The 27,772-nt window shown below is 34.2% G+C and overlaps 12 protein-coding genes across 12 annotated transcripts; 4 read left to right on the top strand and 8 right to left on the bottom strand.

The window, feature by feature from the left end:
* Window positions 1-338: 338 nt before the first annotated feature.
* BMS1 (GTPase BMS1) lies at window positions 339-3,869 on the top strand (the record flags this gene model as incomplete). The annotated part of the gene is made up of 1 exon (XM_003687456.1): window positions 339-3,869. The coding sequence occupies one exon, from the start codon at window positions 339-341 to the stop codon at window positions 3,867-3,869; it is 3,531 nt and encodes a 1,176-aa protein (XP_003687504.1).
* A 324-nt stretch (window positions 3,870-4,193) lies between these two features.
* SAR1 (Arf family GTPase SAR1) lies at window positions 4,194-4,763 on the bottom strand (the record flags this gene model as incomplete). Its single annotated transcript, XM_003687457.1, has 1 exon — window positions 4,194-4,763. The coding sequence occupies one exon, from the start codon at window positions 4,761-4,763 to the stop codon at window positions 4,194-4,196; it is 570 nt and encodes a 189-aa protein (XP_003687505.1).
* Window positions 4,764-5,364: 601 nt separating this feature from the next.
* TPHA0J02520 (60S ribosomal protein uL1) lies at window positions 5,365-6,018 on the bottom strand (the record flags this gene model as incomplete). Its single annotated transcript, XM_003687458.1, has 1 exon — window positions 5,365-6,018. The coding sequence occupies one exon, from the start codon at window positions 6,016-6,018 to the stop codon at window positions 5,365-5,367; it is 654 nt and encodes a 217-aa protein (XP_003687506.1).
* An 859-nt stretch (window positions 6,019-6,877) lies between these two features.
* Window positions 6,878-7,819, top strand: MRM2 (21S rRNA (uridine2791-2'-O) methyltransferase; the record flags this gene model as incomplete). The annotated part of the gene is made up of 1 exon (XM_003687459.1): window positions 6,878-7,819. One exon carries the CDS (start codon window positions 6,878-6,880, stop codon window positions 7,817-7,819), a length of 942 nt encoding a protein of 313 aa, XP_003687507.1.
* A 239-nt stretch (window positions 7,820-8,058) lies between these two features.
* On the bottom strand, window positions 8,059-10,659 carry SEC27 (coatomer subunit beta'; the record flags this gene model as incomplete). The annotated part of the gene is made up of 1 exon (XM_003687460.1): window positions 8,059-10,659. The coding sequence occupies one exon, from the start codon at window positions 10,657-10,659 to the stop codon at window positions 8,059-8,061; it is 2,601 nt and encodes an 866-aa protein (XP_003687508.1).
* Window positions 10,660-11,684: 1,025 nt separating this feature from the next.
* On the top strand, window positions 11,685-13,022 carry TPHA0J02550 (uncharacterized protein; the record flags this gene model as incomplete). The annotated part of the gene is made up of 1 exon (XM_003687461.1): window positions 11,685-13,022. The coding sequence occupies one exon, from the start codon at window positions 11,685-11,687 to the stop codon at window positions 13,020-13,022; it is 1,338 nt and encodes a 445-aa protein (XP_003687509.1).
* Window positions 13,023-13,262: 240 nt separating this feature from the next.
* TPHA0J02560 (transient receptor potential ion channel family protein) lies at window positions 13,263-15,341 on the bottom strand (the record flags this gene model as incomplete). Its single annotated transcript, XM_003687462.1, has 1 exon — window positions 13,263-15,341. The coding sequence occupies one exon, from the start codon at window positions 15,339-15,341 to the stop codon at window positions 13,263-13,265; it is 2,079 nt and encodes a 692-aa protein (XP_003687510.1).
* Window positions 15,342-16,700: 1,359 nt separating this feature from the next.
* Window positions 16,701-18,770, bottom strand: FMP40 (Fmp40p; the record flags this gene model as incomplete). The annotated part of the gene is made up of 1 exon (XM_003687463.1): window positions 16,701-18,770. The coding sequence occupies one exon, from the start codon at window positions 18,768-18,770 to the stop codon at window positions 16,701-16,703; it is 2,070 nt and encodes a 689-aa protein (XP_003687511.1).
* Window positions 18,771-19,161: 391 nt separating this feature from the next.
* TPHA0J02580 (transcription activator GCR1-like domain-containing protein) lies at window positions 19,162-21,411 on the top strand (the record flags this gene model as incomplete). The annotated part of the gene is made up of 1 exon (XM_003687464.1): window positions 19,162-21,411. The coding sequence occupies one exon, from the start codon at window positions 19,162-19,164 to the stop codon at window positions 21,409-21,411; it is 2,250 nt and encodes a 749-aa protein (XP_003687512.1).
* Window positions 21,412-21,567: 156 nt separating this feature from the next.
* On the bottom strand, window positions 21,568-23,895 carry XRS2 (Xrs2p; the record flags this gene model as incomplete). Its single annotated transcript, XM_003687465.1, has 1 exon — window positions 21,568-23,895. The coding sequence occupies one exon, from the start codon at window positions 23,893-23,895 to the stop codon at window positions 21,568-21,570; it is 2,328 nt and encodes a 775-aa protein (XP_003687513.1).
* Window positions 23,896-24,258: 363 nt separating this feature from the next.
* On the bottom strand, window positions 24,259-25,584 carry DXO1 (Dxo1p; the record flags this gene model as incomplete). The annotated part of the gene is made up of 1 exon (XM_003687466.1): window positions 24,259-25,584. The coding sequence occupies one exon, from the start codon at window positions 25,582-25,584 to the stop codon at window positions 24,259-24,261; it is 1,326 nt and encodes a 441-aa protein (XP_003687514.1).
* Window positions 25,585-26,161: 577 nt separating this feature from the next.
* Window positions 26,162-27,151, bottom strand: VPS74 (Vps74p; the record flags this gene model as incomplete). The annotated part of the gene is made up of 1 exon (XM_003687467.1): window positions 26,162-27,151. The coding sequence occupies one exon, from the start codon at window positions 27,149-27,151 to the stop codon at window positions 26,162-26,164; it is 990 nt and encodes a 329-aa protein (XP_003687515.1).
* Between the last annotated feature and the right edge of the window lie 621 nt (window positions 27,152-27,772).

Here is a 27,772-nt window from a genome sequence, read left to right on the forward strand (position 1 = left end):
AACAGATAGTCATCTAAATAACTAAATAAATTGAATAAATCATTCGAATAATAAGTTTATTTACTTCCAAAACTTGGCATTCGTCATCGCGTCAGAGCATCACGTGATTAATTTTAATTTAATTTTTGATCACATGACTGTTGGATGAAAATTTTATCGAAGACTGGTAAGACCCCATCTCATCTCATCTCATCTCATCTCATCTAATCTCAAATAAACTTGTTCTGTATCTATTTAAATAGGCTATTGATTACTTGAGCTACATATGAACAGTTAGCATTTAGATATAGAGTACATCAGAAAACTAACGGTTTCATATATTTGGATAAGCGGGAACTATGGAGCAATCTAACAAGGCCCACCGCAAAACCAAGGAAAAGAATACCGCCAAGAAGGTGCTTCACAGCCAAGGTCACAATGCTAAGGCCTTTGCTGTGTCTGCTCCGGGCAAGATGGCAAGACAGATGCTGAGGACCAGTGATGTCAATGAAAGGAAGTTGCATGTACCAATGATTGACCGTACTCCTGATGATGACCCTCCTCCTGTTATTGTCAGTGTTGTTGGCCCAAAGGGTACTGGTAAGACCACTTTGATCAAGTCTTTGATAAGAAGGTTGACTAAGGCTAGTATTAGTGAAGTAAATGGTCCTATAACAGTTGTTTCTGGTAAAAGAAGAAGAATCACTCTTATTGAATGTCCAGCAGATGATTTGAATGCAATGATCGATATCGCCAAGATTTCAGATCTGGTGTTGATGATGATCGATGGTAATTTCGGTTTTGAAATGGAAACTATGGAGTTCTTGAATTTGGCCCAACATCATGGTATGCCAAGAGTAATTGGTATTTGTACGCATTTAGATTTGTTCAAATCACAATCAACTTTAAGAGCATCTAAGAAGAGATTAAAACATAGATTTTGGACAGAAGTTTATCCAGGTGCAAAATTATTCTACTTATCAGGTGTATTGAATGGTCGTTACCCAGATAGAGAGATTTTAAATTTATCAAGATTTATTTCTGTTATGAAATTTAGACCACTAAAATGGAGAAATGAACATCCTTACCTGCTAGCTGATAGAATCACAGATATTACTCATCCAGAAATTATTGAAAAAGAGGGCATCAAAGTTGATAGAAAGGTTGCATTATATGGATACTTGCACGGTACTCCGATTTCTTCTACGCCAGGTACTAAAGTTCATATTGCAGGTGTCGGAGATTATTCCATTGCCCACATCGAGAAATTGCCAGATCCATGTCCAACACCATATTTTCAACAGAAGATTGATGATTATGAAAGAGAAAAACTGAAGGAAGAGTTGGCAAATGGTGGTACCCCAGCATCTACAGTGCCAAAGAGACGTAAAAGATTAGAGAATAAGGATAAATTAATTTATGCACCAATGTCTGATGTTGGTGGTGTCTTGATGGATAAAGACGCTGTTTATATTAACACTGGTCATGGTAAAAATAAAATTGAAAGTTTCGTTCCAGGTGAAGAAAAGGGTGAAGGTGAGAAATTAGTAACCAACCTACAATCTGCTGAAAAAAGTATTTCAGAAAGGTTTGATGGTGTCGGTATACAATTATTCAGCAACGGTACTGAGCTTCAAGAAGTTAATGAGGACAATGACAATCTATCTGAATCTGATATTGAAGAAGATGTTATTCAAGGAGAAGATCAAGGTAGAACAACCATGAGAAAGGCTAAAGTATATAGCAAATCTACCCAAAATGAAGATGGGGATATCGATAATATTAACTCTGAAGATGAAGATGGTATGGAGGAAGAGGGCTATAACTCTACCAGAAAACCTAAGCTGGTTGATATTGACTTTCACTCCAAGAATGATGAATTGGCTTATGGCACTGATTCAGAATTTGAACTATCCGATCAAGAAGATTGGCAACAAGCTTCTGCAAAAAAACTGAAAAGTCAATTCAATGCTAGAAGAAAGTGGGACATCACTAAATTAATTTATATGGATAATATTTCTCCTGAAGAATGTATTAAGAGATGGAAAGGTGAAAGTCAAAATGCTGATAGTGAGGAAAGTGACATCGAGGATGAAGAAGAAGAAGATTTCTTCAAAAAGAAGGACGGTACTTTGGCTTCTAAACATAATTATGGAGCTGACTTGGAGCGTTTTGTTCCATATTTTGATACCATTGAAAAATTAGTTTCAAAATGGACTAACAACAAATCTCTGAAAAGTAGATTCATAGGCGCACCATTAGCAAACGCACAAGAAGAAAAGGGTGAAGAGGTCGAGGTAGAGGAGAATTCTGATGGTGAACTTTATGGTGATTTTGTAGATTTAGAAAATGCAGAATCTAGCAAAGAAAGTAAGGATGAAGAACAAGAAAGTGCACAAGAAAAAGGTGACGAAGATAATGCAAGCGATGATTCATTTGCTGATTTTGATAAAGAAGAAAAAGAAGAGTTGACTGTTGCTCAACAAAGAGAGATGAATGCCTCTAAAAAAGAGAAACTTCGTTTACAATTTGAAATGGAAGAAGGTGAAAACTTCAAAGAAAATGATCCAGATAATGAGTACGATACATGGTATGAATTACAAAAGGCCAAAATCGCTAAACAGTTGGATATTAATAATGCAGAATATGAAAAAATGACTCCAGAACAACGTCAAAGTATTGAAGGATTCAAGGCAGGTTCATATGTACGTATTGTATTTGACAATGTTCCAATGGAATTTATCGAGAACTTTGACCCTCAAGTTCCGGTTGTCATGGGTGGTTTACTACCCACCGAATTGAAGTTTGGTGTCATTAATGCTAGATTAAGAAGACATCGTTGGCATAAAAAGATTTTAAAATCTAATGACCCATTGGTTCTTTCCTTAGGTTGGAGAAGATTCCAAACATTGCCTGTCTATACAACCTCAGATTCTCGTACAAGAACAAGATTCTTGAAATATACTCCAGAACATACTTATTGTACTGCTAGTTTCTACGGTCCTTTATGTTCCCCCAATACTCCATTCTGTGGTGTTCAAGTTGTTTCTAATAGTGACACCACTGGTAGTTTCAGAATTTCAGCTACAGGTATTGTTGAAGAAATTGATGCATCAGTTGAAATTGTTAAGAAATTGAAATTGGTTGGTTACCCATATAAAATTTTCAAGAATACAGCATTCATTAAAGACATGTTCTCGAGCGCTATGGAAGTTGCTAGGTTTGAAGGTGCACAGATTAAAACTGTTTCTGGTATTCGTGGTGAAATTAAAAGAGCACTATCTAAACCAGAAGGTTGCTACAGAGCTGCATTTGAGGATAAGATTATCATGAGTGATGTGGTGATTTTGAGATCATGGTATCCAGTTCAAATTAAGAGATTTTATAATCCAGTTACCTCATTATTATTGAAGAATAAGACTGAATGGAAGGGTGTGAGATTGACTGGTAAAATCAGATTTGAAAGAAGCCTTGAGACTCCAATGAACAACGATAGTGCTTATAAGAAGATTGAAAGACAGGAAAGACACTTCAACGGTTTGAAAGTTCCTAAGTCCATTCAAAGAGATCTACCTTTCAAATCTCAAATCCATCAAATGAAGAAACAAAAGAAGAAGACCTACATGCAAAAGAGAGCAGTTGTCTTAAACGGTGAAGAGAAGAAGGCCAGAGCCACAATGCAACAAGTGTTGACTATCTCTAGAGCTAAGGACGAAAAGAAGAGAGCCAAGAAGGATGATCAACGTAAGGAAAGATTAAAAAGATTAGCCAAAGCGGAAGAAGAGAAATCGCAAAAGGATAAAGAAAAGAAAAAAGAATACTTTTCCAAGCATGGTAAGAAGAGAAACAACGATGATGATGAATTCTCATCGTCGAAGAGAAGAAAATAGATTATAGACATATATGCCGATAAGTAACCGCTATATTTGCAATCGATTATATTTAACTTATAATATTGTTCCTAACTATAAATATACTAATACATTAATTATTTATGTATGTGCTTTAGTAAGATAAACTTTAATTATGTATAGACCTATATTAATGTGATGTTCTTGCTCATGTAGAGTACGATGTTTTCTTAAAAACTTCAACTCAGTGTATATACATATATATATCTTTCTATTTTTTTTCTATTAATTCATCAGAATCTCTCTATATTTGTAACGACTCCATAAAGGTGGCATTTTCAATAAAATCAACCGGGATTAAATCTAAATGTATTGAGATAACCATTGGAAAGCTTCAGCGTAACCATCTCTCATGACGACGGAACACATGAACACTTCGACTGGTCTTTGACCTTCCACCTTACCTGGGCCGGTGGTGGACATCAAACCCAAGGCAGATCTCAATTCAGCCTCAGACACAGCATTGGCGGAATCGATCTTGTTACCCAAGATAACGAATGGAACATCCTTCAATTCGGCAATATTAAACAGTTGATCTAATTCGACACGAGCTTCGTTGAATCTCTCTGGGTCTGCAGCGTCGACTAAGAAGACAATACCATTGACTTCTGGGAAATAGTCCTTCCATAATCTTCTAGCTTGGATATGACCACCTAAGTCGAAGGTAGTGAACTTAATATTGCCAATAGCTAACTCCTCGGAAGTTGGATGCCATGTTGGTTGAAGGGTGGCTAACCTATCGTTCTTCAACATATGCAACAAAGTAGTCTTACCGGCATTATCTAAACCTAAAAACAATAGCTTACCGTGTTTGTTCCATAAACCTAATGATGCCAAAACATCTCTAAACCAGCCAAATAGATCCCAAGCCATTGTTGTATTGTGTGTGTTTGTGTGTGTGTGTCTGTGTGTATTAATGATGATGAGTATCCTATGTACGAACAGAAAGAATTGTCTTGCAAATACAATGACCGAACCAAAAAGAAGGTACCAGAGAAGGAACCCTATTTTAATACTAATGCAAATGCCTTCAACAATAGCTGAATGTAAAGGATAAATCTGAATTGCTGTCTTGTTGTAACATTAAATATTGTTTATGTGCATAGTTAACGTTTGCTATTTCCCAAATTAATACTATCTTTGTTACCAACAACGAAAAAATTTCAAAAATATTTTTTTTCAGAAAAACCGAAATAGCGTTTTAGAGACAATGGTCACGTGTACGCAGGACCTCACCATTGTCTCTGGCTAAGAGATGGTTCCTGGTCAAGATGCATAAGAGTGGCACTCAGTTCGGCGACAGGAGTGCAGTGTCCTGCATGCTATACCCCGGGACAGGAGGCAGCACACAAGCCAGTGCGGTATTGCATGAAGTACATCTATAATATTGCAAACTATATAAGTTAATACTAGCCTAAAACATTATTATTTAAATAGAATTCAAAAATATTCAATATATCTTCTTCAAAACGGATTAGTATAATCTGTAAGCTGGACCCATGGTTGACTTAACAACGATGGAACCAACATTTTGCCAGTTCTTCTTCAATAGGGAGACTAAGAAGTTAACAGACATTAAGATTTGGTTGACTAGGGTGTCTTCGTCCATTTCGACGTTACCGACAGCAACGGCTAGACATAGGACCTTCTTCAATTGGAACTTGATGGTGGATCTGACATCGGTGACCTTGCCGTATAGGTCATCGTTGTGAGAGACTGGGGTTGGGAACTTACCGGCCTTGGACAATTGAGGACCCAATAGTCTTGGAACTTGCTTGATTAGAACTTCGGAAGCAATGAAAGCATTGTACTTCTTGGACAACTTCTTGATCAACTTCTTGTTCTTGTTCAACTTCTTCAAGTCGTCGACGGACATGGCGTCGACACCACAGGACTTAGCTCTGTCGACATCGAAAGCATCACCAAAGATACAGATGGACATGTTTGGTCTTGGGCAGACTGGTAATTTCAAAGAACCAGAGAAACGCTTGTCTCTTTGAGGGTCATAGTTCTTCAAACCGACTTGTAGTTCGACGGTTTCCAAGAAGTTTCTCTTCTTAGTTTCGTTGGAATACTTCAACAATTCCTTGACGTTCTCTCTAACGTGCGAGGTGGTGATCTTAGACATGACTGGTAATCTACGATTTGTTGATATTTATATGATAATAAAATATATTTAATCTTCCAAATGTAATTGGTATTCCGTAAGGCTTGCGATAGATAAATTCAACAGATGGTCTCTTTAAGTGAGACTAACAAATAAAACACAAGAACAAGAACGAGAAAGAACCCAAAGGATAAATACGCAACAGCACCACAGTATATAATGACAAAATTTTTTCCTCAACACTGGAGATGCAACTCTTGACTCTTATATATATACTCCAAAACAAGTTAATGGGAAAAAAACTTTAGCCAATTGCTCAAGACCAGTTCATTGCATTGCATTGCCTCTAGTATACCTTGGCCGTCCTCCATGTCAACATCTTAGAAGTCGATGCCCTCGAAACAATATATTCATGGTCAATGGCTCACTTATTGGATAACTCAGGTGAAAGAAAGTGAAACTTTTCGAATTTGCAGCAATAAGGCAGCGTTTGCGGTGTCTGCGTCCTGGGTCCGTGTGCGTGTTCCGCGTTTTTTGCGTGTTTTGTGTGTTTTGTGTGTTTCTGGGAGAACTGGAAAAATAAAAATGAAAAAATAATGGTTGTGGTGTTTGGGTTTGTGGTGTTTGGTGGGTGTCTGGGTGTAGCAGTCACTTGAAGTGCGAAATATTGAAAGTTGCAACATCTCATCTCATCTCATCTCATCTCGTTACCAAAGGAGCCTGGATGTAATGCTCCAGGACATGGCACCCTTCCTTATATAGAACACATATGTGATGTCTATATGTGTTGTGTCGGTCTCTTGTTATTCTTGTGCAACGCACACGTGAGCATGGAGTTGTTGTGGCACGTTCTGTTTCAATCGCTGGTTCATATTAATTAATGTTTCCTCTTGGCTATCCGTTGCTCGTGTCAAGAGCTATCTTTAGAGGTGTCTTGTTGAGACGTTGTGTGCGACTGCAGAGTGGGAAGTCCAGGTCCTCGTCGCAGAATAAGTGGTTGGACAGGCAGAGCAATGATCACTACACCAAAGAAGCTAAATTACAAGATTTCAAGTCGAGAGCTGCGTTCAAATTAATTGAGATTGATGATAAGTTTCAGCTATTTAAAAGAAATCAACATCAGAGTATTTTGGATTTGGGTTTTGCTCCAGGTGCTTGGTCACAGGTGGCCAGAATGCGATCGAACGAGAACAGTGTGATTTTAGGGGTAGATATATTAGCCTGCAAGCCTCCAAAAGGTGTCAATTCAATTCAAGCAAATATTCTCTCCAAAAAAACCCAAGAGTACATCAGATGGTTTTTTAGAGATAACTTCAACTTGAATAGAGTGGATACACTAGATAAAGTGAAAGGTTTTCTGCATGACGATGACAATAATATAACGAACAACAATAGTCAGGATGCTACTTCTCCCGAAAATTTTGAGAATACAGTAAGATCACGATATCCAGTTGACGTGATCGTTAGTGATATGTATGATATAAGCAGTCCTAATACGGGTTATTGGAATAATCTTACTAACATGCCATATTACAGGCTCGCTAATACAACAGGAATTAAGATAAAAGATCATGAGCAATCGATCGATCTTTGCGATGCTGCTCTGGTCACGGCAATAGATCTACTGAAGCCAGGGGGTGCTTTTGTTTGTAAAATATACACTGGTAAATCAGACGCTGATTTTAAGAGAAGACTACGACATGTGTTCAACAAAGTAGCCAGTTTTAAACCACTGGCTTCGAGACAAGAATCAAAGGAGACATATTTCGTAGGGTTACAGAAGAAAGCTAACGTAGATAAATTAAAGGTTTTCACTGAATAAGGGGGCATAGACATATGTATATAACATATTTAAATGATTTTTATGGAAAAACAACACTTGTAGATAATTATTTTACATTTTTTTGTATTATATTATATAAGGTTCTTTAAAGACAAAATTTTTATATGGAAGTGATTAAAAAATATTTACTGAATAGTCATCCTTAATAAAAATGTAGTATCATCGTTCATTAAAAAATTGGTACCAATCTTAATTATATGGATTTAAATTTTAGTTTCTTAAGCTTCAACAAGTTCAGCTTCTTCAACTTCTTGTTCTTCCAGAGCGACTTCTTCCTCAGCTGCTGCTTTTTCCTCAACTTCTAGTGGCTCTTCTGGTGTAGCTGCTTCTGATTCGACAAGAGTGGGATCTAAATCAATTAGACTCTTACCATTACTACTGGTATCGTTGTATGGTAGAATTCTCTTGGCAATATCATTTTTACCAGATAATACCAAAGATTTCTTCCATTCCTCAACGATATTAGATAATTCGTTGGAATCAACTCCATATGTGGCACTGAAAATGGCAGCTTCTGATAATCTTTCACATTTTACTAATAAATCTTTAATAGCAGTGATATCACCAGCAGCCCAATACGAATTGAATGCTAAATTGTATTTACCAGAAGCTTCAGATGTTTGACCTAACTTAACTAATTCCTCTTTATTACTAAACGAAGAATGTAATAAAAATAGAGATTCAAGATCTTGAGCCTTGGAGTATGCATCAATGGCTAGCTTGAAGTTAAATCTTTGTAATGAAATGTCACCTAACGATCTCCACTTTAATTCATTATCGGAGTCCCCTAAAAGTTCGTGAGCTAAAGTTATGTTACCAACTTGCAAAGCTAATTCAAATTTTTGATTGGTATCTGGCGAAATGTCTAATGCTTCCTGGTAATATTTTTGACCTTCTAAAAATCTTGAAATTTTGGATAAAGTGTCCTTTTCAGAAATGTTTGGCAATACAGTTTCTATAGCAAGATCCAATTCACCTCTTAAAGTTAAAGTTTGGAATTCTAAGACATCTAAGGAAATGACATGGGAATAGACATGTACTTCTCTATCAGCTAAGTACACCTTATTATCACGAGCTAAGTAACCCAATAAGTACATTTCTTTTGAGAAATGTGCCAAATTGTAAGATTTATCACCAACGAAGTAATTCAATCTACTATTAGCATTGGTATAAATGAAGACATCACCAACCCACTTACCAGAAGTAATTTGTTCATTGTATTCATGTAAAACATCAAAGGTATCTTCGACACCATCTTCATCACCAGTTACACCATTAGCAACTGCTTCTTCAAAGACAGATCTGTTGTATAATAATGAGTAAGCTTTTGGACCATCGTCTCTGGATTCAGAATTAGATGACATTAACATAACTAATTCGCCATTGTCTGACCAAACAACTTCATCGGCATCAATATCAATTCTTCTTATTAAAGCACCAGATTCCCAGTCGAAAAAGTAAACAAAGCCATCTGATTTTACACCTAATAAAGAACCTGTGTATAAGTTTTCTATATTATAGTTTAATGGGATGGACCATGACATGACTTCTTTAAAATTCTTATAATATTTAACTTGTCTGTTTTCATCCAATAGAGCATAACTATTCGAATCAGGACCCCAAACAAAATCATGAGCTTTACCAAAAGATTTATTTCTCCAAGCTAAAGCAGTATAAATCACATATTCACCATCGCCGACAACGGTGACGAATCTACCATTTGGAGAGTGTGTTAAAATTTGTGGAAAAATATCTACTGAACCTAACTCTTTTGTTTGTAAAGCAAGCGGCTCACCTTCTTCGGTTTCTTCTGAACCTCTAATAACAGCGGTGAATATATCGTTGGCAGTGGCATTCTTACCGCCAGACCATACTAATTTACCGACAGGGTCTAACGAAAGAATTGGTACGTCACTACCTAACGATATGACAGTGAAACCGTTGTCAAAACCTGATGCAATATAGTTCTTCTTACCGGTTGGATGTTGAGCAATACACCAACTTCTTTCCAAACCCATGTTTAAAGTTTTTTCTAATTTATAAGTGGAAGAATTCCAGATCTTTACTGTACCATCTTCGGAACCTGAGATGATTATTGGCAAAGTTGGGTGGAAAACTGCGTATGAAACATTAGACATGTGACCTTCTAACGTGGCAACGCAAGATTTAGTTTGGTAATCCCATATTTTAACGGTTAGATCATCGGAAGCAGTGATCATATATGGTTTATCTGGCAATGGATAATAATCTATATAATTGACACCCTTTTCTTGACCTGTGACAAGAGTGAAATTTGGATCTTGTTGACCTAAAGACCAAACTTTAACAGTTCTATCTAAACATGCAGAAGCAAAAGTGCTTGGATCCTTTGGGTTGAAAGTAACACACATAACGAAATGAGTATGACCATCAAATTGCTGTTCCAGCTCCCAAGATTTTTCCCAATTCCATAATTTCACAGTTAAATCGTCACTACCAGATAAAACGTATGGCTTAGTTGGATGCACTGCAATGGATCTGATGTAATCTGGATGAGCTTCGAAATCAACAACTTTTTCGCCAGTATTATAGTTGAAAACTCTAATTTTAAAATCATCACTACCGACAATAATCCAATTTTTTCTTGCAATAAATCTACCTGTTCTGACAGGAGTCTCTGTGACTTGAATAGATCTGACTTCTTGTTTCGTTTCATAATTCCAAATTTCTACACGACCTGAGTATAAAGTAGTCAAAACCCAAGGTTCGGTAGGATGGAAATCAATACCTTTAACTCTATCAGATCTATTACTGAAGGGTTTATTAATATCCAATTTCATGATCTTTATATCCCCAGTATTTATTTATTTTTGTATTATGATTCAACTCAATTGTCCTTATATTGTTGTTATTACTAATTATATATATATATTTTCTTTGTTTTAAAAAATTCCGTTTAGTAATCCACTTAATATTTTGTATCAAACGTTGTGTTCTTGTCTGCTTCTATATAGGTATAATGTTTGCGTAACTATTCAATGCAATAAGGTTTATATCGTTGATATGTATGCCCCTTTTCTTTCAAGCAACCAAAAGATCTAATTAAATTTGAAACAAAAAAAAAGATTAAAACAACACAATATTTCCAATTGTTAACTTATTAACCTAAGATCAGAAAAACAAATATATGTTCAATAGATCAGTGAATGATTTTTGGAATTGCTAAAAAATATCCAACCTACTTGTTCTGTCTTTTAAAAGCCTATTACAATTCAAACTGAAGAGCCAATTGTTAAGAAATATACAGAGTAACGTTACAGACAAGGACAAAAAACGTCAATTGAAGCAGTTCCAATCCTGAAATCAGCCGTCAACAGTAATAAACCAATGCGTATCTATAAATTATTATCCTTTAATTCAGTAAAACAAAAGAACATTTATTACTGTTTAATATTGTAATAGTTGTGTTATTAGCAACTTGCATTATCACTTTTCTGATTTTTCAAAAAATATCGAAAAAACATTTTTGTGTTTTTTCATTGAAACACAAAAACCGAAAGAGGAAAAGAAGAGAAAAAAAAGAAACGAGGTACACAAAAGCTATAACGTGTTTAGAATTTCGTTTGCGGTGATAAAATGTGTAGCCGGGTAAGATACAACAGAAGCCGTCCTGCTCTTCAAGTCGGTGTCAGTAATTGTGGTATGTGTCGCCTTTGAAATGTGTAATAGGTTCTATATATAAGGATTACTTGGGTAGTTATATATATATATATATATAAGTGGGTGTGTGTGTGTGTGTGTGGGGGAGAGAGATTATATTCTGGTATAGTACTCTTATGTATTAGGTTTGGTTTCAGCTGCTGTAATGATGCATGTTCTGGTCATTCTTTTGGTTGGTTGGTATTCGGTGCATTTTGTGACTTGTCGGCCAATCAGTAACTTGTTTGAATCTCAAGATAAAATATGTTCAATGAATTATGATGAGCGTGAAGGTGTATATGAAACTTTTTTCCAACAGGTAAGTGATATGGCAGGGAAGAAGAAAACAATGGCACAGAGCGTTAATGCTCTCTACAATGGAATAGATCCTGGTTTCAATTCAAATTATTTCACTGGTTTCAAATTCCAACGAATTTATAATCTCGAAGTGAAAGAATTATCTCTGCAAAACGTGTTTAGAATTACCTATTGTTATAATGGTAAAGTGCAGTTTAGTAAGGATGAGCCATTGTCGGTGGATATGGATTGGGGCAAGCCATATTGCTTCCATATAAAGCCAAAGGAAAATAAACAGTCTTCCCAAAAATCATTGATCTCATCAATGATGTCGAGTTATAACAGCAAACTGAAACAATTGGTGTTCCCGACTGTGGATTCAAAAAATTCTTCTACTCCGCTAGAAAATGAGCAAGCAGAGTTCTTGAATAATTATCATTGTTTCAAACTAGCAAGAAGGAAAAAATACAGTATTAGAAAGTATTCTCTGTTCATGCCAGGTAATTGGATAGGTGGACTCTACTACTGTGATTTGTCGTCGTATGAAAAATGGAAAGTGTATTCCGCTAAAAATGGAACGTATTTGAATCATATAGACTCGTTATGCAGTATGAATAACACTGTGCCACTGTTACCATTGTTTGCAGATGATTTTAGCAAGAGCTGGTACGAGGTACAACCAAGATTAGTATCTAAGAAAAGAAAATCGTCCATGCAAATTACAAAATTTGTACCATATATCAACACACCGAACTTCCCTTATCCTTTAGTTGATATATTCCAAAGTACTGACCAACAAAATAAATTGTTTAGAGACGATAGTTTACGGTTACAAAATAATGTTATGCAACCAAAAGATGATAACGTGTATCTCAGATTAATGGGTTATTTAGATAAGACATCAGAAATTTTGAACAGACAAAAAAATGGAACAGTAAATAATGCAAAACTTAAACCAAATATAGATAAGTCTAGATGGTACAACGAAATTGAAGTACAAGAAAAATACGTAAATAGTACTGTCGTGGAAGTTTCTAAAATTGATTCTTTCGTTGATTTAACTTTTTGGTTACTGAACTCAACGAAAAGGACAACTGAGAAACAATTTAATAACTTCTTAAATAAAAAATTAAGTAAAGTATCCGACACTACAGTAAACGACAAAGCTCCCTTCATGTTGTCATTTAACGATTCATTATTAAAATAACTTTATGCTGCTGCCATCGTACTATCAGAAACGTCACGATTTAATCAAGTCAGTATGGGAAAAATGAACGTCTCAGTTGAATACTACGATTATAAATAATATATATATATATGATACATAAATTGAATTTAATACACTTTAGATACATTTTAATAAAATAATGTTACAGATATATAGAAATATACTTTCCTGATCTCACAAAAAAACTTTCATCGACATTATATGCTATCTTAAGCAGTATTATATATAATGGCTAGAAATTTCATTATTCAAGTTGAAATTGTCATCATTGCCATACAATGACACATCAGGCACGTCTACACTTAAATTTTCTCTGTTACCAAATTGCAAGCTAACTAAGCTTTCAACCCAATTATCGCTATCAAGACCATTGATTGAAATAGAGGAGCAGTTAGCGTTGGGTTGGTTAGCAATGTGTGGAGGCTCCTCGAAATCATCACTGGTACTTCGGGTGTATTCATTAGTCTGCACAATAACTTCATTGTCAATTCTTTTTTTATTCTTATCTTCTACCACATCCAGTGATTCTAAATGTTTTCTCTTCCTTTGGTATCTCTCTCCCAACAAGCAAAGAATAATGTAAACAATAGTAGCAATGAACAGGACAATCGAAAATAAACCGTTGACTATAAAGAATAAGACTCCCAATACAGCACTTACCGAATATGACTGACCAAATAAATCAGAAAATAGCACGAACATGAATGAGTTCAATAGTACCACTACGGATACGACAATGGTCAGAACATTAGTAAAGGCATCCAGGTATGGCTTGTATATTAATAAAAGAATGACATAAATGGCGTCTATCATAAATATTGATATTGATTCTGCCTTTCCTGACACCTGCAAGAACCCAATAAATATTGCTTTTAGTAGCGTCTGCAAAATAATTATGTAACTCCACCAAAACGTCTCGAACTTAAACATTGTATAAAAATAACCATATCTGTTAAATATATCCTCATCACCATACATCAAAACTTTAGCATTTGAGTATTTTTGCTTAGATTTTATAGATGCAAGTATTATTCTTATACTCAGAGACGCTATTATCGCAAGAGATGACAACACAAATATGACAGACAGCAGTACTACTGCTGGGGAATCTTGTTTTGTCCACTCCCAAAAACCAAATATCATCAATTGCTGGAAACATAGCATGAAATATTTGGATATTACTTCTTTCAGAATTTGCTTACAATATTTAAAAGATATATCTCTGTTGGTTGGTTTAGATCTTTTGTTTATAGTATAACATACTATCAGAACGACCGCTGAAATGATGACTATAAACACGCCAAAAATTAAGATATTTGTAAAGACGGTGCAAACTATCGAGGTATTCTCTATTCCCACATTATATGCTACTCTTTCAATTCCTTTAACTATTAATGTATTGGTGTTACCATATAATGTATTTGCTGACCTTTTAATTAAGTCAGGCTCCTTCAATAGTCTCTTTTGAGTTAAAATCGATGTCGTCGTAGAAGATATGTGCAACGGTGGGTTACCTCCTGTAGATTCCACATACCACCGAAATATATCTTGAAGGAAGTTAACATTGATTAATCCAACTGACCAAGTGAAGTTCTTTACCCAAGCCTGTACTATCGGAGGAACTCTATGAACGTGTGTCATCGAAATAACAACCACCGACTGAAAATACAGTAACAAATATAAAGCGACATTAGATATACGTTCAAAGAAAATTAATTTGCTATATGCAACAAATACCATGGATATCATTATTCCCAGTCCACAGAAAATTGCAGAACACCATTGGACAGCAACATGGGAAACAGTAATTCCATTAGAGAAGAAAGCTTGAATGCAAGCTAGTTCTTGCTTTGAACCGTTGTTGAAATCAGTGTCATTTCTATAAAATTTGGCAATTAAATATGCATCGATGTCTGGCACTTCGAATGCAATACTTGGAATTTCTTCAGTATACTCTTCTGGAAGTTCTTGGACCGAACTAATTCGAATATTTCCTGGGTAAATTGGGCAAAATTGTTTCAACTTAAAATTGCAAAGAGAGATCTGTTTTGAAGCAACTTTATGTCCATATGCAAATACTTCAAGCTCCGCAATGATTTCTCCACTTAATTGAGTTGAAATATCGATATCGTAGTATAGCGAACGTGTGTCAGGAAAATATGTCACATTAAATAAAGTCGATGATAACTGTGAATTTTCCATGCATGCCAGTAATGAAGAGGTAAACACATGTTTCTCACTCCTTACTTGTTGAATTATAACAATACCAAGAAGTATGTATTGAGATATAAATTTCATGTGATACAGTTTTCAATTTACCAAAATATTGTATTTCCTTGTTCAATTCCAACTGTGATCATTTTCTTAGTCATGTATAGTCATAAATTATTAGACTCACCTACAACCCAGTAATTGATATTTTGGTAATAAGAGTTAAAATTGATATCATCAGCTATTTATATATAATAGCATATTAACCAATAATTTGCTTGACTTAAAACAACATATTATTTTTAGAAGAGATAAAATATTTTTGATAGGTAGTTTAACGAAATAGCAAAAAGAGCCTATGCTTAAAACTGAAATTAATACTAATTAAAATTTAGTTACTATTTAGCATATCAAATATCCATTATATAACTATGTTGTTAGCAATAAACACTACAAATTGTTGAGTTTGCATAAACTAAATATCAGTGTGTCGGCACTGTGTCACAGCGTCGTGGTTTCGCCAATTTGAGGAAGCGTCACAACAACTATAGGGCTTGCATCAATTATAGTAAAGGTTTTGCTATTGGTTTGTTAAATATAATAAACAACAAATAATATTTAGAAGAAGCACTAATGACATGTCATAGAGTTCTTAGTAATTATTGTACGAAAAATTGTTTTGTCTGTTTGTTTTGAGGTTTTCCAGGTGAGTGAGGCACCACAGTGCTCGTTATGCCACCATTTTAACGAATGCCTTTATGGGATAGTGTACCTTGTTGGGTTGTGCGGTATGTTATGGTATGTAGTCGTCTGGGGTTAATGTATTTTCTGGTACAAAACCCTCTTCTTCGCAGTACTCACACTCATGGGAATAACCATTATCTGGATAGTAATGTCTCATGAACTGTCTTAGGGAACATTTTACGTTGTACTTAATACTGATTTCAGTATCATATTCAGAAAAATCATTCTCCTTATAAATCAGTACATCATCCTTTTGTTGTACAATAAAATTACACTCGGTGTTATCTTCATCGTCAATCCCAAATACGTTGTCAATGCTAACGAACTGTGAGTGTGCCAGGTTTTGCATGGTTACTCTAATGATTTTTTAGTGATTCGCTACTGCAATATTTACAATTTTAAAGCCTTTACTTACTTTTACTATATTACCTAAATGTTATAATGTGATTGATTATTAACTAATCCCTTACTAGTCAGTTTATGGACATGTTAAGAAATCACATACCCTCTACCATTTTCCAAAATTTATGCAATGTAAAACAATTATAAACTATTGATTATTTATATATTCATAGAATGTATTATGTAGAATAATTTGAGGTTTTCAACCAAGTTTTGACGTGCTAGGACATTGAGAACTACAGATATTATGAATTTATAGTTCATGCTAGAAAAACAGCCTGATCAATTGGCACATTTCTATTAACTTGAACATGAACATTGTTTCATATAACGCTTTGAATCACTAATTCCTTGTATATCCATGTTAGTCCACTCAAGCTCTTTTTCTGGTCTTAATGTATGATCCCAAAGTTCCTTATTATAAGGATTTGAACTCATATTATAGAGCTTGTACAAAAGAGATAAATCTAGAGTTGCTTCCGGGTTATCTAGAAGGTTTTTTTGATCCTCAATTATACTGTCTATAACTTCATCAAATACCCAAGACCTTGGTATAAACAAAGGATTATACTTCGAAGCAATTAATTGTCTGTCGCTGAAAATTAATTTAGAATAATTTAGAGTCCAATTTTCAATTTTCTCAAATATTTCTAAAAGTTTGTGTATCTCACCAGAATCTTCTCTTGCCATTTGTGCCAATTTCTTCTCTCCGTTAAAATAAGTTGCAAGTCTTGCTAATGAATCATCATTAAAAAATATCTTCAGATAATCAACATTAACCTTATTTATGGAATTTTCAAAATTTTCAGAGATCAAAGGAGTATTGAATTCTTGTAGCTTGACAAAAAAATTGTTATAATCTATCTTAGTTACTTGCAAAATATCCAAAAGAGGTTCAACAATCGCTGAACAAAATTCCTTAGTAATGAGAGCAGCTCTCTCTATGTCAACAGCAGTCGACAGGTCAGTTGGTAAGTTAAGATTAACACCTAATCTTAAACTCATCAATTCTGCGTATTTAATTGTGAATCTGAATGTATACTCATTTTCTACTAATGGTATCAGAACATTTGCTCTTTTTATTATATCTTCTTCCATATCTTTCGATAATTCGGTAATATCTTTCATTTCTTGAATGCTTTTGATGTGTTTGTCACCTGAACCCAATAATACTGCTATTGATTTTGCAAATTGTACTAAATTCCACCAAATAACAGTTGGTTGGTTTGCAAATGAATAACGTTCGGTTACATCGTCATGATTCGGTGTATAATCAGGTTCAAACCTATCCATTACAGCAAATGGACCGAAGTCCATAGACAAACCCATAATTGAAGTATTATCTGTATTCAGAACACCATTTAAAAACCCATATGCTTGCCAATATGCGACCGTTTCTGCATTCAATTTTACAACATGTCTGAAAAACTGATCATAAATACTTTCATCTTCAAGCGTTGCAATATGTTCATTAGTAGAAGACTCCTTGGAAGAGGACATATTGCTTACTTTCTCTTTGAAAAAGTCCTTCTTAAAATTATTGAGATTTATTTCCTTCTGGAAAACAGAACCATTATCAAATAAATGAGAAATACAATAGTCAGTTAACTTTAATAAATTCTTCATGTTAGGTTTCCAAGAGAAATAGTCGAAATTCCCCACTCTTATCCAACTGGGAGACATTCTGCAGGTTACAGCTGATGTATAATACTTGAATCCATCCCTTTGCGCTTTTGTGCCTGGTAAAATTGTTAACTGAACTGCTCTTGTAGCAGGTATGCCTATACTAAATAATGACTCACTTATAATGAACTCTCTAATACTGGAGCGAATTACTGCCTTACCGTCACCAAAACGTGAATAAGGAGTAGTCCCACTACCTTTCAGTTGAAAACTTTGAGTTTTATGGTTAATATCTTTTAACTCAAAAAGATTTACAACTCGGCCATCACCTAGTTGACCAGCAAAACTACCAAACTGATATCCAGCATAAGTCATACTGTAAGGGAATATATTTTGATTAGCATTGACGTAAACGTCTTCGCCAGAAAATATCCTGTACAACTCTTCATTCACCTCCAAGTGGAAATCATTTTCAATCAGCTTTTCATTGATCAAAGTAACTTTATAATGTTCTCTCTTTTCTGGTATATTAAAAGAGAAATGTGAATTGGAAACTCTTCTAGAAGTATGGAATGTCTTCAACGCTTTCTGTTTTATAACTCGATCAGTCTCTGGATTCTTAATTGTTTCATACAGGGTGATTGCCTTCTTGATATTAGGAATAAGTTCGTCAGGAGTCAATTTTTTAATAAAACTCGATGAACTCGATTCTTGTAGAGCTTTTAAAATGGCCCTCTTTTCAGTCATGTTTTTAACTCATCTATTTACTTACTTTATCAGAGATGTTAAAGTCAGTCTCCAATATAAAAAGCGTTCGACTATTACTTGTTTACACACTGAATTATTAATATAGACTATGCTGTTATATGTTCTGATAATCTGCGTTAAATAAAGTAGTAGACTTAACCCTTTATTTCATTGTTATCCTTTTATATGTGCCATTCAACTTTTTGATATCGGAAGTGCCTATAAATGCGAGTTGCGAAATAAGACTCAACTTCAATTTAATGTAACCTCATTGCATATTAAACGAAAATGATATCAATATCTAGATATAGTTAACCTAATTGTTAATGATAGTGTAGGGCTATTTGTCAAAGATAGGTATCACATACGTAACTAGGCTCATCTTTGTGAAATGAGTGGTGAGATGAATGTCCCTACTGTAGGAGTGAATCACGAAACAACGTCTATTAATAAGACTACAGCCGGTCAACTAGATAATAATATTGAAGCTAATAACCTCTCTAACGGTATAACTACGCCAGATCTGTTGAAAAGAACCTCACTAGGTGAGATAGTCAATGTTTCTGAAGGGAAGACTAATGAGAATTGTATCAATACTCCTAATGCACATGGATCTCTTTCATTGCATAATAAAACATTGACATTGCAAGATATACTAGATCATTCAACAAATGGTATAGCAAACAAGAATATTGATCAAATACCTGGGATATTCCTTCGTATGCCCAGAATTGATGCGATTAAGCCAGGTTCGACTATTGAAAATAGTGAAGGTTTAGTACAGGATAAGAATAACCTTTCCAACCATGACTTCATGAAGGAAAGCGGCACAAAGGAGAACTCGAATGATAACAATGGATCTAAATCAGCAAATGACATGATTTCAATCCCTAGTAGTAACCAGTCAACGGCAACTGTTAAAATGTTTCAAAGAATGGATGAGTTAAGTGTTAGAATGATCGCAATGGAGGAAATGCTACACACGTTATGCAATACTGTAAACCATCAAAATACAATTATCATGAATCTTGAAAGCCAAAGTAGCAAGAATTACAAGAGTATTAATAATTCGTTAGATAAGATCAACAACGAACTTCAATTTAACAAACTCACAAATAACGATAACTCCTCCAATCCCCATCAAGATGCATTTGTTACAGATATGTTGAATTCTATAACGAACGTCAGTAGTAAATATTTGAGAAATATAAAGAACAGATCTGATAATATCACTGAAAGACCGCCGACGACAAATTTACCAATCAATACTTCACAAAGTGAATTAGATGCCCCAACATCTAATTCAACTTCTGACTTAAAATATAAAAATAATTTACCAAACAATCATACAAATACACATGAAATAAACAATAGTAGATATATGCATCAATCGAAGAGTTACTCTAATATTAATTCATATATCAATTCTCAAACTACTAATAATGATCATCAGAAATTGAAGAATTCACACTTGAAAAGCAATATCGCACCTTTTAAACATAATAATATTTCGTCTACCTTCACATTAAACCCCAATGGTATAAAAAAGAGAAAAAATGTTCATGTTAGCAATAGTATCAATGATTTGTTTCTACTTGGAAATTCACAATTTAACCTTCTTAATAATATCCCAAATAATATTCCTAATAACTTGTATAAAATGGACACAACTGGTAATAACCCTTCTATCAATGGAATGGGCAATACCAACGTTGAAAACGCTGCGCCAACAACTGAGAATGGTGCTCTAGTGGGAACGGGGGGTTTAAACCCAACTAATTCAGCGAGTCTTCCGAATCTGACGCTTGAGAGCGCAGAATTATCACATTTATTGAAGCCAAATACTATTAATAACATCCATAATGAATTAGAAGCATTTCAAGATGACCCACAGCAGGCAAATTCAAGCGCTTCCAAACCGTCTGAAGTAATTACAAATGATGTGGCCAGACTAACATCTATTATGGATAAACCTGAATTTGTTGCTTCAAGAGATAGCACAGGTACTATAAAACGTAGTTACGGTTTACTCTCAGCAGATGACCATGAAGTTGACGATGAAGTTGATGAAGGATATGATGAAGATGATGATGGTTATCAGGAAGATAATGATGATGACAACGAAAATGACAATGACAATGACAATGACAATGACAATGAGAACGACAATGGTAATAGTGACGAGAATGGTGAATCTAATACAAGTGAAATTAAGAAACCGAATACGATGAAAAGGCTGAACCGTGGTAAATTGAATAAGACTGGAAATTCTGGGTATAATGGGTTTAACAAAGTTAGCGCCAATAAAGAGCTTGATATTGAGAATAAAAGATATAGTTTGCTGAAAGCACCAAATAGTGTAAGAACAATATGGGAGGAGTATGTTCATGGGATTAATGGCGAACCCGCGATTAAGGACTTAGAAGAAGAATTTGGAAGTAAATGGAGGAAAACTAAAAATCGGAAGACTTTCGCTAGAAGAAAGAGATTATACAAATTTATTCTTAAGGGAATTGAGAATGGAAAAACTTCTGAGGAAATGATTTCTATATTAGAGAATCGCCGTTTATATAAAGATGATAAAGGTAATCTAAAAAGAAGAACTATTGGTTGGTTACAACAAAGTTTATCGGGTATCTGAGTTGCAGTAACTTAGTATTATTACTGGTCAACACACTAAATAAGGATTATAATATGATATAAAGTATGTGTAATTTTACTGTGACAATATTCAAAATTTATTTCAAAATGTTATTTATGCAAAAGTGAATATAAGAGATAGATGCTACATAATAATTTAACGATTGAATTTAAACTTTGGCTCGTCATCGGAATCGTCATCGGAATCGTCAGGAATGGAATTAAAATTGTGTTTTGTTAAATCTGAATTTTGTCTAATATCCGAAAATGAAGTATTATTTTCCTGTAAGATATCATTGTTATTCATCTGTACTGAGTGATGATTTGCATTACTAGAAATAGGAACATCGACTCCATACTGCTCTTCATCCTCATCCTCTTCTTGGTAAAATAATTTATTATTACTGGAATTTTCACTGAATGTTAAAGTATGTGCATTAATTTCTCTTTCTTTCTCTTCCATTTCATTATTATTTTTTGGTAACGATTCTGGATTTTCTGTTTTCTTTGATGATTCGAATTCGAATATATCAGCTTCATGGATTTTTTCATTTTCATTATATTTTCTTAGAGGAATCTTATTTCTGTTTTTTGAAACAACTAAATTTTCTCCATTATCACTTGTCATGCTATGATGTTGTTTGTTTAATTTTGATTGCCATTTAGGTATACTTTTCTTAAATAGTTTATAGTCTTTTCTATTTTTAAAATTCGAGTTATGATCGATATTCGCATTGTCAATAACCTTTTGTGCATTAGGATGTTTTTTCATAAGTTTATCATTCACATCAACTACGACTACATCGAAGAATTTATTCAATTCCTCTTCGTTTAATTCATTTTCATCAACAGTAACTATTTTTGAATTTACTCTGTCAACCCCTCTTGACTTTACATTTTGGATTGTTCTCACTAAATCGGTGCTTGAACTTTTATCTGTATTACCGTAGTCTAATAATGTTCTTCGCCGCCTTACGACAGGAGCATCATTCGTTTTGGCAGATAATGCTTCATTGATTTGCTCAGCTATTAACTTATTGTCGAGAAGATTATTCTTAGTATCTAATGAAGCTGGCTTTTTATTTACTCTTGTCTTTTCCATTGTTGGGTCAAGATTAGCATTAGAATTTTCTATCGCTTTATCATTAATTGAAGGTGAGAAGCTTGGAGTTTTAGTGGTTGGATTAAAGTTTATTGGCTTTTCAGCTGTGCTATCTTGCAGTTTATCATCAGCATTCTTTGAAACAGCTTTGCTTTTCTGTAATTCTGTACTTTTGTCATACTTAGTTTGATCTTGGTTACTTTCTACATCTTGTATGCTCTCAATTTTAGAATTATTTACATCTTTTTCAGTTTCTTGATGAGATTGGACATCATTTGATGGTTTAGTGTTTATAGAATGAGTATCATGAGACATTCCGCCAGCAAAAAATGATAAAGTATCTAAAGGTTTGACCTTGGATCTATTCATTCTTCTTCTTTTAGGTGCAGGAGGTTCCTGTTTTTCAATTATATTGTCATCTTTGGGACTTTTAACTTCTCTAGGTATCTCAATTTTAAAAGAACTATAGTCATGCATAACAATATCCTTCATGTTATTGGTTTTAACCGCCTCTAAAAGCTTTGCTATCGATGTCACAGAAATATTAAATGGTGCCTCTTCTCCCTGAGTTATGTCATTGCTTAATACAAAAAATTTAGAGATATTTCCCTTGCTTATATTTTTACGTATATCTTTCACCAAATCATCTTTATCTTTTAATATCTTTATTTCTGCATTTAATGAACGTATAGCAACTTTGACATAATCAACGTATTTATCTACCTCAGAAATATAATAACAAGTGGATAAATCTAACATGCATGCTTTACCCTTGTTCTTCTTTCTAGAATATATTTTATCCCAATATGAATAAAAATCATTAGCGTTGGCTATACCTCTTAATTCTTCAATGGTAACTATTGGAATTCCAAATACATTGCTAAACAATTCAAGCAATATGTCAGTATAACTATTCTCTTTAATAATTATTGTTGGTCCTTCTCTTTTTAAGGTTAATGGATCATCTTGCAGTATGTTTAGATTATTTAAGATTAATTTTGAATCACTATTTTGAATATCCTCAATCGAATTGCATACAACTTCTTGGTTAAAGATTTCCAATGTTATAGGGCTTGTACCAATATTCACTTCAAGTTTCTTATCGATAAGTGTGAATTGTAAAGTTTCATCTTGAGATAAATACTTATCCTTTATCATAGTAACTTTCCCGAAGTTCTTGATCTGTATTATCACGTTTTTATCATCACTCGAGTATTTCCATAATAAACTTACATGCTGCCTCGAGATACTCTTATCATTCTTAATTGCAAATTTATTCTTACTTGATCTCCCAATTGCATACTCAACATCGCACAGTAAACAACAAGACACGACATTAACTGGCCCATCAGCCAAGACATTCTTATATCGTAGAATTATCATTTCATAATGTATTCTATTAAATTAAAACACTCTTCTAAATAACTTTCACCAATAGAGATGTATATCTATATATATATATCAGCTTGCCAATTAATTATTAAACATTTTATTCAAATAATATAATATCTTTGATAGAGACTTACAATGTCGAATTTAAAATATTGCAATAATTAATGCCTTCTTATAGTCCGAAAGTGACAAACGCACTAAGGTCATTTCAAGTGTCAGTAAATAATGAACAGAGAAGACTGATTTATACAAAAGATAATATTGAATAAAGGATATTCTTTATCAACTTGGCCAGTTTATAAATGTGTATATCTATGAGTGTGTTGGTGTAAGATGACGATGCATGAATATATGTTACAAGAAGTCTGTTGGAATTTCTACATTTTTTGGGACGATGCTCAACTTTTTAATAATAATTGATTTATGCTTATCAATGATGACTTTGTATGTCATTGGGTTAGAAGCTGTGTCTGAGGTGTCTTTTGTAAACGCAGATTCAATTGCGTGTATACAATGATTCAACCATTGTATACCTATGTGAGGTTTGAAATCAAAACTATTCTTGAACTTAGGAAGACTTGGATCTTGCAACTTTTGATACATGTTTTCTCTTGAATACCATAACAAGTCTTCGAGTATTCCAGATGAAGTATCTCTTATCCCAATGACAATATCACAGTTGGGGCTTAGGCCAGTTTGAAACCATGTCTTTAGTAGTTTTTTTCTGTGCTGGGCTACTCCTAGATGAAGTTTATTAAAGCATTTAAGTTCAGTGAATGTTTCAGTTTTATTATTATACGAATCCATTTCAGATCTAATTATGAATGTTGACTTTGGTGTCAGTCTATTTTCTGATATATAAAAATATGGCTTATGGCATTCCTGGAAGTTTTCGATAACCAATTCTTCAAATGTGAAGCCTGAGTTTATTACTTTCTTGCTAAATGAATTCTGTAATTTATGATTTTGGGGGGAAGGATTATTTTCTTTTGCTAGATCTTCTGATATTACAATTAGATCATCTTTAATACGTGTAAAAAGCCAGCTTTTCCCTGTCAATTCCGATTCTCTACTCTCATAAACAGTCATCATAAGTTCTGTCAGGTGGTGTCTTGGTGTCATAAAAGTATAAGGTGTGTTATATAATTTATCTTCTTCAGAAATTTTAAGAGTCCTCAAATATTCAAAACATGGTACTGTTGAATCTAATAGAGTACTATCCATGGGCCCAAACTTTTCAATTTCATCGTAGAGGTTATATCCCATGTATGGCAACTTAAATTTCTTGGAATCCAATAGAGATATTTCTGAAAGATTTGATATATCTTTTGTTAAGAAAGGTGGATTCGATTCATTGATTAATTCAGCTTCGTTATTTGTTATCTTTGTTATTCTCTTGTCATAATAAAGAGCAACACCTTTGGCTTCCTGAAAGATATTTGGTTGAGATTTCCCTATATGGGCATTTGAATAACTAAAATGTTTGAAAGGTATTCTGGCTATGATATCATCAGAGTACTTACCTCTAGACTTTTTCTTGTCCTTACCTTTTTTAGCCTTATTCTTTCTTGAAACATTAGTAGTCCCATCAATTGAAAGCTTCTCTAACCCCTCAACTAATATGCAGGCATTATCTTCAGGCAGAGAAGTATTGTTCTTCCCTTCATTAGCATTTTCCATTGAGCAAAATCGTCTTTTAGCTGTGCTTGCAATTCGCTTGGGCTAGCACCGTATATTCGACTATATATTGCCCTATACATACAGACCTAAGGTTAAATATGCACATGTGGATGTAAATAGGTAGTACTCTTATGGTTCTTTAATTACCATCAGCTATCATAAAGCTCCTCAGAGATCAAAAGCTGGCACGCTCGCTAGTTATTTGTTCAGCTTTTGAAACTTCGAAGACATTGAGTGCAAATATATATTGTACATTATAGGATAACTCAATTGAACTTTAAAACCTATATATAATTGAGTTAGCTGTGATTATTTATGAATTGAAGTTTGAATTAGAATGATGTATTTATTTTTAAGTTATTTATTATGAAATGAGTAGAGGATTCAATGTAGAAAAAAGTATTTAATGAGTCTGTGTTTATTAAAAAATGGCGTAATCTGTAGTTAATAATAATTACATGAGTTGAAGTCACCTATCTAGTTTACTCAGAACCTTGAATAAATTGGAATTGGATACATATATGGGGACCTTTCTTAGCAAATAATGTGAAATAGATATACTTTCATCCAGCATAATCTAAATAATAACGTCCATTTTAGCGAAAACATCAAAAACACCGGCTAAAACTTCCAATTGTAAAGCGGTTTTGGGGTTTGCTTTTATTTCATCCTCTACTAATTGGTTCAAGTTGATTGAGATTCTGTTATCTGGCTCATTAACCAATTTGAATGGATAATTTCCGAAGTTGTTTAATAAATTCTCAGCTCTTGAGAGAGCTTTATCCCTCTTTTCGTATTCCAAAGTATTTAAGACATTCTCCAATACGTTTGCAGAGTACGCGGTAATAATTAAAGAAACTGTTCTGATGACTTTGAAAGTTGTGGATTCTGGGAAGTATTCATTATATTGTAATGACAAAGTTCTGTCGACCAAAGTGGACATGATTCTTCTTTTGAGAGATTCTTTACAACTTGAGTCAGCTACTGGATGTGTAGCCATATCAAATAGAAAGAAGTTCTTCATTTCAGTTCTTAACACACCTTTATCGACTAAACCTTTCGATAATCTCTCTCTTACTTGTTTCAATTGATAGTTTACTTTAAAGAAATTCCATGTCTCACCACTCAACAAATCGATCCATGATACAATAGATTGTGGTTCATCGTTCTTCATTAGTTGTAAAGTTTCATCCAGTAGTACTTCCCCAGTCTTGCTGGCATCGATGACTTCAATCAATCTCTCAGATAAGTCAAACGACTTTCTGGCAGAATCATCGATAATACGGATCTTGCCTCTCAAAGCCAGTTCAATAAGTATGCAACCACGCAACACGTACGAGATATTGTCATTCCAGAATGACAGATAACCCTCGCTGTCGCCCAATCCCAACAGAACAACCTCTTCCATCAAAGTCAACTTAGGAACAGATACGTCGTCTTTGATCTTAGCTTCCTCGGGGTCAAAAGCCACCTTCGATACGTTCGACCTGCTCTGATCGTTGTCGCTATGGTCGGACTCATCCTCATTGGATATCCTATTGATTCTACGACGTTGAACACCAGACATATTCTATCTCTACGTATCTATCACGTTATGTTTCGCTTGTATTGTATCTTTTTTGTTTGCACTTTCGTACCTCCTAACCTAATGCCAGCTCTATTTGAACCAAACCAACACTAATCCCAAAATCGAAGAAAAAAGCAACTGAAATAAACAGAGCAAGAGAAAGATGTCCTAAGAGCCAATTAGCAATTATAGTTTACAATTCCATCACTAATAATAACAGTTACAATAAAAACAATTTTGACAACAACAATTGAAACATATTAACAGCAAACTATTTCACTATTACCGTTGAGACCCTTTCTTTCAAAATTTCGAAATTTCGAAATTTCAAAATTTCGAAATTTCGAAATTTCGAAATTTCGAAATTTCGATGAAGTTGACTTAACAGTAGGTAGAGGATGCAGAGTAGGTGGCATCGAGAGGAAGGAAGGATGTGAAGGGAAAGAGAGGTGCAGATATGGTTACTTAGAGCATTGTATTAGTGGAATTGGTTTACTAAGTAGAGGTTGAATTGGGTTCACGGACTAGACCTTGAAGTGGGTTTTCCAGTAAACATGACACCTGGCATTTTTTCAAAAGCATACCGATACTCAGATGCAATCACGATTATCTATTCTATGT

Source organism: Tetrapisispora phaffii, chromosome 10 (assembly GCF_000236905.1).
Source record: "Tetrapisispora phaffii CBS 4417 chromosome 10, complete genome".
In the NCBI taxonomy this organism is placed as follows: Eukaryota; Fungi; Ascomycota; class Saccharomycetes; order Saccharomycetales; family Saccharomycetaceae; genus Tetrapisispora; species Tetrapisispora phaffii.